Source organism: Prionailurus bengalensis, chromosome D2 (assembly GCF_016509475.1).
Source record: "Prionailurus bengalensis isolate Pbe53 chromosome D2, Fcat_Pben_1.1_paternal_pri, whole genome shotgun sequence".
Taxonomy (NCBI): domain Eukaryota; kingdom Metazoa; phylum Chordata; class Mammalia; order Carnivora; family Felidae; genus Prionailurus; species Prionailurus bengalensis.
Genome location: NC_057351.1, coordinates 5,492,285 through 5,505,340, shown reverse-complemented (window position 1 = coordinate 5,505,340; position 13,056 = coordinate 5,492,285). Strand labels below are relative to the sequence as shown.

The 13,056-nt window shown below is 46.0% G+C and overlaps 2 protein-coding genes across 4 annotated transcripts in view; one reads left to right on the top strand and one right to left on the bottom strand.

Annotated features, from left to right (window-relative positions):
* The window catches only part of PRKG1 (protein kinase cGMP-dependent 1), a 1,261,759-nt gene that overhangs the window by 682,441 nt on the left and 566,262 nt on the right, over positions 1 to 13,056 (top strand). The window lies entirely within an intron of this gene.
* Positions 9,361 to 12,575, bottom strand: CSTF2T (cleavage stimulation factor subunit 2 tau variant). The gene has a single exon (XM_043596143.1). It carries the CDS (start codon positions 11,700 to 11,702, stop codon positions 9,807 to 9,809), a length of 1,896 nt encoding a protein of 631 aa, XP_043452078.1. The 5' UTR covers positions 11,703 to 12,575; the 3' UTR covers positions 9,361 to 9,806.

The following is a 13,056-nucleotide window of genomic DNA, read 5'->3' as shown; positions in this document are numbered from 1 at the left end:
AAATCTATAAAAAAACTTATCAAACTCAAAACCCCAAAACCTAGAAATCCAATTATAAAAGGTCAGGAGACACAAACCAACATTTCAACAGAGGGTACATCCAGATGGCCAACAGCCACATGAAAAAGATGCTCAACATCACTCATCATCAGGGAAATAGAAATCAAAACTGCAATGAGATATCACCTCACATGTGTCAGAATGACTGAAATCAACAACAAAAAACAACAGCTGTTGGTGAGGGTGTGGAGAAAGAGGAACCCTCGTGCACTGTTGGTGGGAATGCAAACTGGTGGGGCCACCATAAAAACCAGTATGGAGGCTCTCCACAACGTTTAAAATAGAACTACCCTGTGATCCAGAAATCACACTACTCGGTATTTACCCAAAGAATACAAAAATACTAACTCAGAGGGGTACATGCACCCCGATGTTTATAGCAGCATTATCTACAATAGCCAAACTATGGAAATGGCCCATGTGTCCACTGACTGATGAATGGATAGAGAAGATGTGATATATATATATATATATATATATAGAGAGAGAGAGAGAGAGAGAGAGAGAGAGAGAGAATTGTTTTAAGCCAAATAAGTCCGAGAAAGGCAAATATCATATGATTTCACTCATATGTGGAATTTAAGAAACAAAACAACAAAGCAAAGGGAATAAAGGAGGGAGGCAAACCAAGAAACAGACTCCTAATTACAGAGTCTAATTACACACTGATGGTCACCAGAGGGGAGGTGGGTGGGGGATAGTTGAAATCCGTGATGGAGATTAAGGAATGCCGTTGTCATGATGAGCACAGGGTGATGTCTGGAAGTGTTGAATTACTATGTTGTACACCTGAGACTAATATTACACTGTATGTTCACTCCCTGGAATTTAAATAGAAATTTAAAGAAATAATAATAAGGTTTGGTAACATCCTCCCACCATGCTCAATCCTTTCTATTCGTCATAATATTGTTAAATTCCTTTTTTCTCCCAGTTTTATGTATTTTAGAATTAGGCTTAAGCAATGCTTCTCAAACGTTTGTTTATATGTGAATCACCTGCAGATCTTATTAAATGCAGCTTCCGATGCGGCTAGTCTGGGGTGGGCTTCACATTCTGCATTTCTAATAGGCTTCCCAGTGACGCTGATGCTGTGGGTCCAAGGACCATGTTTTCAGTAGCAAGAGTTTATTTTATTTATTTATCTTTTAACGTCTATTTATTTATTTTGAGAGAGAGAGCACGTGAAAGTGAGAGAGAGAATCCCAAGCAGGCCCTGTGCTAACAGCGTGGGGCTGGATCTCATGAACCGTGAGTGAGATCATGGCTTGAACCGAAACCAAAGAGTTGGAAGCTTAACCAACTGAGCCACCCAGGCGACCCATCATTAGCAAGAGTTGAAAGCGCACTCCGTGTCCTTGAGCGTATAACAGCAGGCAAGGGCAGAAGGAGGAGGTCTAGAATGGGGGCCTGTTGGTATGTTTCCCGGTAAGCCCTGCAGAGTTGGAAGAAAAACAACTGTGATACCAAACTTCAGATTACAGTTCCTCAAGGATCTTTCTCCCTCCAGTACCTAAGAAACTAATGCAAGAAAACTGAAGGTTTTGATGTAATGCTTTGTCTACGATGATCAGTTTCAACCTTTCTTTCAAGTGTACCAAGGGTTGAGACAAGGGTTGCAACCAAGGGTTGCAAAGTACTTTGAGGACCTAAATGTAAATCTCAAAGATTTTTTTTTCAAGTATTTTTTCAATCATCTTGCCCCCATCAAATTGAATAATCCCTTTTCAACCACTTATCTTTGTCAAATCTTTTTAAGACATTCTACCTAGTTTTCATAGAAATAATGTTTTTGACAGTCACATAAGTAATGTGTCTATGTCTGTCTTTACATACATTACAAAAATCAGTGCAATTGGCACAAGCTGCTTTATGAACAAACACAGCTGACGTGATGGACGTGTATTCATCACAGTGATGCAGGCAGGCGGGGTCCAAGAACCCAGGGGAAGATCCTGTTGGACCAGTCAATGCAGGACAGAAATCAAATGTAAACCAGAGGAGGTGGAAATGGTTTGTGGAATAGTGTAAGTGACACAAAATAGCAGACGGAGTGTCCGGGAGATCTGGAGAGGAAAGGAAAATGAGTCTCGCCGTTGCTTGGGGCTAGGGGTTTGTATGGGAAGAGGTCTAGGGTACGTGTCCCTCCAGGAACCCAGGGTAAGGTCCCATCAGAAGCGAGGACCAGGTGAATAATAAAGGTTATTCCATAAGTTACCCGAGGCAGGGGTATCGATGCTGGCTTCAGCCAAGGTTTGTTCAAAGCCAACGTCCCGTAACATGTTCAGGATCTGGCTCTTTTTGGACATTACCAGGTGTTTGGGGCATAGGCCAAACTCAGAGAATGATTACTTGCCTCCCCTCTGAAGCGGGAACGGAGCTTCTTTAGTTTATTTAGAGGCAACATACAGAACATGAGTATATGGGGCCTCACAGAAAAGCAGCAGGGATGGACCGTTACACTTCATGAAAAGCTAGGAATTTAAAAAGTGCCATACCTTTTTTTGTTGTTCTGCATGTTCATATGTTTGGTTGGTTGATCGATTCTGCAGAATTTTACTTGCTGAGCCGGTGGCTCAACTGTTTTTCTGGTTCACATTTGTCAAGCTAGACTCAAAATTCCAATTGAATCAAAAGTTCTGTTTTTGCAGAGTATAACAGGAATTGTAAGCTCGCTGTAGGTAGAGTGACTTTCCTACCTCAACAGATTTCATAGAAACAGCCTTTTATTTTTTGCCATCATATTCCATATTATACACACGTGCTACATACCTATATCTATACAACTCTGCCTATGCCTATAGCCTTATCTGTGTATTATAGCAGGAGTGCAACCAGCATAAATTTGGGAACAGACACAATCGACACCATAAGTGTAACATGGCCGTAATGAAGAGTAACTCATGAATGGTAAGCAGCAAGTTTGTCTCATGTATATAACCATGTTTGGCAAAAGGATTGGAAGGCATGGATTGGTGGTAAGTGGTGCTCAGCTAAGAGAGCCATTGTTTAAAAACAAGAGGGGTGCCTGGGTGGCTCAGTTGGTTAAGCGTCCCACTTCGGCTCAGGTCGTGGTCTCACGGCTCATAGGTTGGATCCCTGTATCGGGCTCTGCGCTGACAGCTCAGAGCCTGGAGCCTGCTTCGGGTTCTGGGTCTCCCTCTCTCTCTGCCCCTCCCCACTCATGCTCACTCTCTTTCTCCTTCTCAAAAAACAAACATTAAAAAATTTTTTTAAAAAAAGTAAGGCAAGGAGACGAGAGAATGGGAGAACATTTGAACTGGCGTGTTCAAGAAAAGCCTCCCTGAGTAAAGTGATATGGAAGTTAAAGCCTCGGGAAAGAGAATGAACTAGCCACTCAGAGGCCTGGGGAAAGGGTGGGGTAAGAGAACTGCCAAGTATAAAGCTGAGACATGAAAATGAGCCCATGAATTCAAGGAAGCGATGCTAGGCCCAAAGGAGCCACAGCAGTGAGCCAGGGGCCCAAAGTTAGCACGTGAGATTGGCTTGGGGCTTTCTGGTACATGGTAAGGATGTGGGATTTTATTCTAAGAGCAAAGTGACTCACAAGAGGCTTTAAACAAGGGGATGGCATGATCTGACTTTTTGTTATCACTTTTTTAATCAGTGTGGCTTCTCTGTGGACATTACATGGTGGATTCTTTTCAATTAATAACAGATAAATTAAAGAACTTTGTTTTTACCAAGTATGCTATACGTAAGTCCATTCCAGAGCTGTTGGCATTTAATACTATATATATAGTTCTCATTTTATAGATTTTTGGATTGAAAAACATGTTGCTCTTTTGGCTTAATATGTGTGAAAAATGCAAAAGAGTTGTGGGAGAAAGGTAGACAGCGGATTAGTATTCTAGGATATTTTTCTGCTCCGTATACTTCATGAAAAGCTAGGAATTGAAAAGTGCCATACCTTTTTTTGTTGTTCTGGATGTTCATATGTTTGGTTGGTTGGTTGGTTGGTTGGTTGATTTTGCAGAATTTTACTTGCTGAACCGGTGGCTCAACTGTTTTTCTAGTTCACGTTTGTCAAGCTCGACACTAACAATTTCAATTGAATCTCAAGCTCTGTTTTTGCAGAGTATAACAGGAATGGTAAGCTCAGAGCATTACAGGGCCTGGCAAGCCATTGTGTGAATCACACCTGAGGCTGGGCCCGTGGCCACGTTGGAGAATACATGTTGCACGTAAATGCACTCAAATTCAACATTTTGAGATGTTGGGCAGGTCACCCACAAAATATCTGCAGGCTCCATTGGCCCACAGGTCACAGATGGGGGTCCCTTGTCCGAAGATATTTAGAGCCTCTGAAGGACAAAACTGACATTGATGGCAGGAAGGGCAAAAGTAGTTGGTTCTAGAGATTTCAACAGTGTAATTCGTCTCTTCTTTAAAATAGACAAGGATCTTTTTCTCTGTGAATTGGCATGCACAGAAATATAAAAACATTTTGGGTATAGGCTTATCTTAAGACAGGAATTATATCCTAGTAATAGGCGGTGGTTGTGTTTATGCTCATAGAGCCAGGTTTGCATCTGGAAATGCTTGAATCCCTTCTTCTTTATGTCACTGTATTACTTAACATGTGAATAAGGGTGATGTTTGGGACATAGAGTGTGATTTTGTGGATGTTAATGCACCAAACAAGCCTCAATGAGGCCATTTCATCACATTATTAACCCAAATATATGATTGTTAATGTGGTCCGTGCTTTGAATGTTACCAAAAGTGAACATTAAGGCAAAGGAAGTCGGCGACTGAGTTATAGCAGGTGTTCTGTGTTCTGTGCGGTGTCCGGGGGTAAAGAGATAGATTCATAAACACGCAGTTGGCCACATGTTCACTCCAGGCAGCAAGGTGAGTGGAGAAAGGCGGGAAGGTACACAGAAATGGCTCAGACTTTTGCAACAGAATTACTGAATAATATTAGTAATGGAAGGATTCAGAGTTTTGATTAAAACAGCTAATTAAGTGAAGAGACAAAATAATTGTGCGGGGTAACTGCTGATTTCATGGCTTGCTGCCCAAGAGATAATCCACTGTACTTTCGTGATAGACAAATAAGTCATCAAACCAATTAGCTTTATTTATTTTTTTGTTAAAATTTTTTTTCGTGTTTATTTATTTTTGACAGAGAGAGACAGAGAGAGACAGAATGTGAGCAGGGGAGGGGCAGAGAGAGAGGGAGACCCAGAATCCGAAGCAGGCTCCAGGCTCTGAGCTGTCAGCACAGAGCCCGACGAGGGGCTCGAACTCACAAACTGAGAGATCATGACCTGAGCCAAAGTCAGATGCTCAGCTGACTGAGCCACCCAGGCACCCCAAGCCACCCAGGAGCCCCCCGATTTGCTTTTTTTAAAGGACCAACCTTCAGGACATATGGGATTGATTTCCAGTGTCTGCAGAGTTAATATATACTGAATCACGTAAAAGCAATTATGGCTGAAAATGTTGTGTATTTTATTCTAAGTCTTTGATAATTAGTTACCTACCTTTGGCACCTAAATTAACTCCTATTTATCAAGAATTGTCCTTAACCGGAATATTTCAACTTGTTTTTCTAGGATAATACTTCAGTATTTTTATGTACAGTATTTAATAATCATGGAGTTTGTTATTTTTGACAGTGCTACCCTAATGTCACCTTTGACACAATATAGGCCCTTTACTGACATGAGGTTTATACTGAGGTAGAAAAATATCAAGAAGAAACATGCTAGGGGCACCCGGGTGGATCATTTGGTTAAGCGTCCGACTTCGGCTCAGGTCATGATCTCACAGTTTGTGAGTTTCAAGCCCCACATCAGGCTCTGCGCTGACAGCTCAGAGCCTGGAGCCCGCTTCGGATCCTGTGTCTCCCTCTTTCTCTCTGCCCCTCCCCTGCTTGCATGTGCTCGCTCTCTCTCTCTCTCTCATAAATAAACAAACATTTTAAAAAGAAGAAACAGGCTAGTTAACACCTTATGTAAAAGGCAGTTTGTAATGTGAATATTTGTAATGCTCAATTTTCCACCAAAGGAGTAAATGTTTGTTTGAAGGTGCATAAAAGCCAATGAAAATATTAAAAGATGTAGTGAAGATTTGCAGTATGCATATGTATGGAACGTATTAGCAAAATACATACCAATATAATATTCATACGATTAAAGTTAATATTAATTATACACTTTTAAGTATAGTAATTGCCTTAAAATGCAGTAGTTCTTGACTGTAGACCATGCTTGACCAGAGACTGATGAGAGCAAGTCAACCAGAAGTCTGTCTAGACATTAGCTGACAATATAAAGCCACAAGAGGCTGATATATTGTGAGCAGACTGAGATGTAACTGATAACTCACTTTTCCCTGGCGCGGTAGGGTGCTGCATATAATTACCCTTACACTTCATCAGTCCTGAGAGGAAGGCCGGACACACCATAGGAAATTGGGGTCCCTGTTCTTAGTCAGTGTCCCATCAGAACATGGGAAAGCAATCAGCTTTGCAAATTGAGATATTAAGGCTTTTGGTTTGTTTTGTTGTTGTTTTTAAGCTTTTTTACCATTAGAATTCTGAAAAGAGTAGTTCAGAAATCATACATGATCTTTATTAGATTAGCTTACCTTCACCTGGGTTTCACATTGGCTTGTATCTTATCAAATAACTCTTAAAATTAGGAGTCCTGGGGAGCCTGGGTGGCTCAGTCGGTTAACAGTACGACTTCAGCTCAGGTCATGATCTCATGTTTCTTGAGTTCAAGCCCCGCATTGGGCTCTGTGCTGACAGCTCAGAGCCTGGAGCCTGCTTCGGATTTCTGTGTCTCCCTTTCTCTTTGCCCCTCCCCTGCTTGTGCTCTCTCTCTTTCTCTCTCAAAGATAAATGAACATTTAAAAAAAAAAAAAAAAAACTGAGAAGTCCTGGAACATCAGCAGACATTAAAACACATCCTGATATTAATCATCAGTAATGTAAGAGGGGAGTGGCTAATAGGCAGACACTGATTAAAGTTGCCCATTTCATATTCCCAACAAACAAACTGCTCAAAAGGAATAAGCCCTAAAAAGGTATTTACAAATCAGGGTTTCACCCCACCATCTTTAAGCATTGTTACAATGTAGGAGTTTGTGATTGCATTTATAGCCTATCCATATTTGGGGAAATGTAGGATGTTAAGGGTTGTAACCAGTGGGTAGGGAGTAAAACAGCTGGGATTCTGACTGTAGCAGACACTTATTGCTTGCATCACCATCAAATGAAAGGAGGCTCCATCCATCAATAGTGAGAGAACTGGGTGAGGAGAACCTACCTTATCAGAGCAAAGGAGATTGTTTCTATTACCTATTACTAATTTATTTTCTAATGTAACTAGTTGTTACAGCTCATCTGTTCTGTGTGGAATCTAAATGTTTTCGGGGAACTTTATGTGCTCTTAATGGGATTCCCCCCACCTCCCCAAGACTGGTAAGAACGTTTTGTCCTTCCTTCGCACCTGGTTTTGGTGTAGCGAATACAGAAATGATGGTCCCTCTTTAGAGTTCCTGGTCCATTAAAAGGGCGGGGTGGGGGGGGGTGGGTAGAGGGCAAAGTAAAATCAAGCACTGCAATGTAACATGTGCCATCAGTTACGATGGTACCTATAAAGGTCTTCCTGGGATGCTGAGTATGGTTCTCTGTGGGGAACATAAGCGGAAGGAAGCCCAGTATGTGGGCATGCACCAAGATGTTGCTGATACCAACCATGGAATAATGTCTTGTTATTTCAGCCATGTAACTATACAGATAGTGGATCAAAGAAAGGGATTTCCATCCATGCCTGCAAATTTTTTGTTGCTGTTTTTGTTTGCCTTTTTCATTTAAAGGGGGAAAAAGGTATTCAGACCCATGGATTTCTCAAAATAGATTTCTTTTGGGTAATTCATTCATTAAAAATCAGATACTAAAGTCATCCTTAATTTTACATCCCTTTTATTCAGTCTGCATTGAACGATGCAAGTTTAACTACAACAGAGAGTGGAACATCTAAGTTTTCAGGGAGAGCCCTTCAGTGAAAGCTTTGGGATAAAGCATTTTTAACTTCCAAGCAATCAAGCCAACTCTGTGAATGAGTATTAACCAGAACTCGCATATATGGAAGGGAGAGTTGTCCTCTCCAATATGGAGGAAGCATAGAGAAAACAGGGGAAAGGGAACAGTATGAAAAATAAAAAATGAACAGACAGGAAATAGCACAAGGAAGAAACCTTTGTAAAAAAGAGTGAGGCACCCGTGTAAGACACAAAAACCTTATAAGAGGAAAAATTCAGTTTCTAAATCTCAGCTCTCTCCTTGTATTAAATGCTATTTTTTCCTCTATTACTTGACATTGGTTTTCTTCTCCGGAGTTAAGACCACCTGGTTATGTGACCAAACACCTTTGGGTGTTTGTGCTTCTCTTAATTATTATTCGGTCTATGACACAAATTTTTATGTATCCACATCCTCAAGGCTTAAAAATAAACTAGGTAATAGCTCTAAACAAAATGTGGTAAGCCCCACCTTCCTAGTGATTTTTAAATCTCTCTCCTGGGTATGTGTACTGGACTAAATAGATTTGTTACTTTTAAAAACTAAAAAGTGAGTTAATAACTAGCTGAGCACAGAATTCAGGCTATAAGATACCACGATTATTCCAATAACACGGGGATAGATAAGTAGATCTGTAAGAAAACTAAAAGGCATGTTAAACATTGGAGAGACTAAGATTGTGAAGTCCCCATCCTGGCTGACCACATGGATGCCATCTGTATATGGAAGCTAGTCACCAGGAAACTGAGAACTTGACTGCGCGAAGCTATTTATGAGAAGTCCAATGGATGTGTACAACTCACCCAGATCACCTGGTCCCTAGACACTGATTTTTAGAAAGGATGGGAGAGGATTACTTAGATTCATATTCAGGGCTCGAAAACTAGGGAGAAACGGGAAGGTACTGAGAGATACGGAGTCTAATCGGAGCCGACTTCGGTAACCGGGCTGATCCCAGAACTGTCCCAGCAAAGTCATCAGGCTCCAGGCCAGGCCACAATATTGCTCGTCTCCAGTTAGATGATGCAACGCCACACCAGGTACATTCCTGGATTTTTCAGGTAGCATAGCTTTAGGAAAAAAACAATTCTAATACCGCAAGTTGAGACTTACCCTGTTAGCACTAACATTTTGAAATACTCCAAAACACTCTCACAATGTTTAACCTAGGACAGCGTTCTTACTGACCCCAAAATAGGATTTTGTATTTTAAACGGCTTACCAAAAAATGTATCTTCTAATTTTGAGGTAAACTTCTTTATTTTCTTACACAACCAAGAATCTTAAACTATCTTAGTACATTACCAGCTTAACAAGTCATATTTTAGTATTATGTGCAGTTGTCACATTGTTTTACTCAATATTTTAAAAATGTAGTTAACATACCATAGACACTTTTAATATTGCTTATTCTTTGTAATCGTATTTGGTAGAATATAACCATGTCCAGAGTTATTTTTGTATATTTACAGTGAATAAAAGTGAACAGACCCACTCCCCCCAACCCCCACCCCCACTAAAAGAAAAAGGAAAACGGAGAAAAATACAAAGACAACAAGATGAAATAAGGTTCTGGGAGGGAAACCCTAATCGTTCAAGTGTGGGGATGCAGCGGTCAGCTTTTTGCACCCATTCTCCATGCTACACAAAAACTTTGAGAATACTGCCAAACACTGTCTAAGACCTTTCAAGAAGCTCCAGTAGATTTCTGAATTTGTTCCTTTAAAATCAGGATGCTCTGCCTTTGCTCAGGAGGCAGCATGGCGATCTGATCTGCAGTCAGCTGGAGAACCTGCATGATCAGAGCTGCCTTCTCTTGATCCTGCGGAGTTACCTGGCTCTGCCCAGGGCTAAAACTGCTCGGCTGGCCTCCACCTTGCTTACCCGCCCCCTGCATGCCCACTCCTTGTATGCCCGCCCCCTGCATGCCTGCTCCTTGTATGCCCGCCCCCTGCATGCCCGTTCCTTGTATGCCCGCCCCCTGCATGCCTGTTCCTTGTATGCCCGCCCCCTGCATGCCTGTTCCTTGTATGCCCGCCCCCTGCATGCCCGTTCCTTGTATGCCTGCCCCCTGCATGCCCGCTCCAGGATTTCCCACCCCTGAAATGCTCGAGACCTGTCTGGGTCCCTGAGGACCACCTGCCCCCATATTAATGGGACCAGGACCCTGGATTCCACCAGTCATAGGGCCTCTGGAGCTGGGGCCAGGGCCCCTTAGCTCCATTCCTCTTCCATCCATGCCTCTCGCTTCCATCCCTCTGGTTTCCATTGCACAGGTCTCCATTCCTCTTCTCTCCATTACTCGGGTCTCCAAGACTTCCGTCTCCATGGCTCGAGTCTCCATCCCTCGAGAATCTCTACTTCCTCTGCCATCCATTGGGAGACCCCTTTGATCTATCATGGGTCCTCTGGGCTCTCCAATTAGCAGTCTGGGATCTGCTAATGGCCCTCCCCTCATCTCATGGGAGGAAGGGCCCCGGCCGTCGTGACCAGAGGCGTGGTGCATGGGGGGGCCCTGATGAGGTGGGCCAAGATAGCCTCTGGGCTCTACCTCCCCAGTGACTGAAAGCAGAGTCCCTCCACGGGGGTCGTTTGGAGCATCTCCTAACAGCCCTCGAGGAGGCAGGCCACCGGCAGTCATGGGTCCACGAGGTAGAGGAGCTCGGGGATCCGACATCTGCACCTGTCCCCGCTCTAAAGGCACTGGGCCGACGCCCGGCATCCCAACCTGGGGCTGCATTCCTCCCCCGGGAGTTAGGGAACCAGGCCCGGGTCCGGGAACCGCAGCTGGCATCGGCCCCGGGGCTGGGATCCCGCCCTGGATAGGGGTCTGCATCAGAGGAGGAATGTCTTTCACTGGCCGTCTGGCCATATGCTGCGGCTGAGGGGCTGGCGGGTTCTGCTGGTTCAGCAGGACACTGGGTCCCGGGCACAGCCCCGGGCCGGGGCCGGGGCCGGACACGGGCTGAGATTTGCCCGGGATGAGCGGGGTGACGTGGATCTTGCGGTGCAGGATTTTCAGAGCAATCTCCGGGTCCATTATTCTCATCACCACCTGGGCCTGCAGCAGCGCATAGGCCAGCTGGGGGTTCTGAAGCAGCATATTTCGCGCTTCCTGGTGGCTGTTCTGCACGCACAGCTTCATCTGCTTCATGAGCTCGAACATCTGCTCGGGGGGCAGACTGGCGACCGCCCTGGTGATGGACTCGGGGGCGTCTTCCGGGTCGATGGGGTCCCCGTAGGGCGAGTCGATGATGGGCGCCGCGGGCCCCAGGCTCTTGAGCTCCTCCTTGTTCTTCTCGCTGGCCGCGTTGTCCACCCGCAGCGCCCGGCCGCTGAACTCGCGCCCGTTGAGGTTGCGCATGGCGCTCAGCGCGGTCTCCTGGTCCTGGTACTCGCAGAAGCCATAGCCCTTGGGCTTGCCCGTCTCCCGGTCGTACACCAGCCGGAAACTGACCACAGACCCGACCTCCGAGAAAATGTCCTTCAGCTGCTCCTCGGTTGCCTCATACGGAATGTTCCCCACGAACACGGAACGCAGTGACCGATCCATCGCCGGGTCTCTCACCGCCAAACTCGACATGATTCCGGTTGGGCGCCCAGCGGAGAGCCGATTCTTTCCAAGAGTCGTCCTCTGGCGACCCACGCTTCCGCTGGGCACCGGAAGCGGCTCTCGGGCTCCGGAGCGGAACCCTCCGCGGGCCCGATCGAATCGTTCCGCTAAAGCCGCGGACGCCGCACCGCGTCTGTGCTCCCCTACCTACATTAGCTAATGCTTTGTGCCTCTGGTCTTTCGTGATTCTGCCAGTTCCTTATTTCCGAGAGGGACGACTCCCTTCTCGTGTCTCATCGTGAAGACTTCCCGCGGCCGGTGCAGGCTGACCACAGTCAAGATGGCCGCTCGGGCTTCACCATGGTAACCGGGAGCGGCCGCCTCCCGTGAAGTCAGGGGCGGTTTTGCTTCCGTTTGCCCGGCGGGAAACCGCCAACCGTAAGCGGGTTTGGGCGGCGGCTTCTCCGTTCTGATGTTAGCGTGGCAGGTAGCCGACCCTCCTTCCTCCGCTTTATTTAAGCCCTGTTTAAAACCCTACCCGGGACTGCGAGGTAACAGCGTAGGCGTTTCCGAGCAGTTGGGGATTGGCTCCTTGAACGGCAACAGCCACAGCCCCGTTTTGGAAAACATTTGGGGAGAATAGATGCCGAGGCCCCGCTGTCGCGGGGGCAGGGGCTTCCAGGCGCCTCTGCGGCCGCGGGCGGCGACCCCACGTGGGCCGCCCTCTTCCTTAGCGGTGTTAACCCACACGAACAGGCGCGATTCGTGAGCCAGCGCGGCTCGGGGCTGCAGAGCGCAAATGAGTCATTTCAGCCCCTCTCCCGCTGCAGGCTTTCGGATCGCTTCCGATGGCTGCAGACGGCTGGCGACGATTGCACCCCCTCCCCGGTGCAGGGCGCGGCCGAGTGGCCGTCCCTGCTGCCGCTGTGCCTGCGGCGTTTAACAGGTGTTAGGCGTGGAGCTGGGGCCGGGCTAGGCCGTTTGCTAAGCGGTCGGGAAAGAGCAAAGCTGGAATGTCCTTTACTTTTTTAAAGTAATGTCTACAGCCAGCGTGGGGCTCCAACTGGAGCTCAAGGGGCGGGGAGTGTCGGCTCTCCCGACCGAGCCAGCCAGGCCCCCCTAAAAGCCACAGCATTCTTAACCAGGTTGGTCTGTCCTAGTTCCTGTGCAGCATCCCTTGTAGCAAGGAGGCACCTCCCAGGAGATGTACAGGTTTTTTCTTTACGGAAGGAGGGTGGGGCGAGAAAGCTGATGCCAAAGAAAGGGATTGTTCCAGACAAGGCTGTATCCTAGGGTCTCCTGGTGCAGATGGCCTCATCTCTCTTTGGCGGAGGGAGAGGACCCAGGGGACAGACTCCCTGGTGCTGACGGGAAGGAAAATATC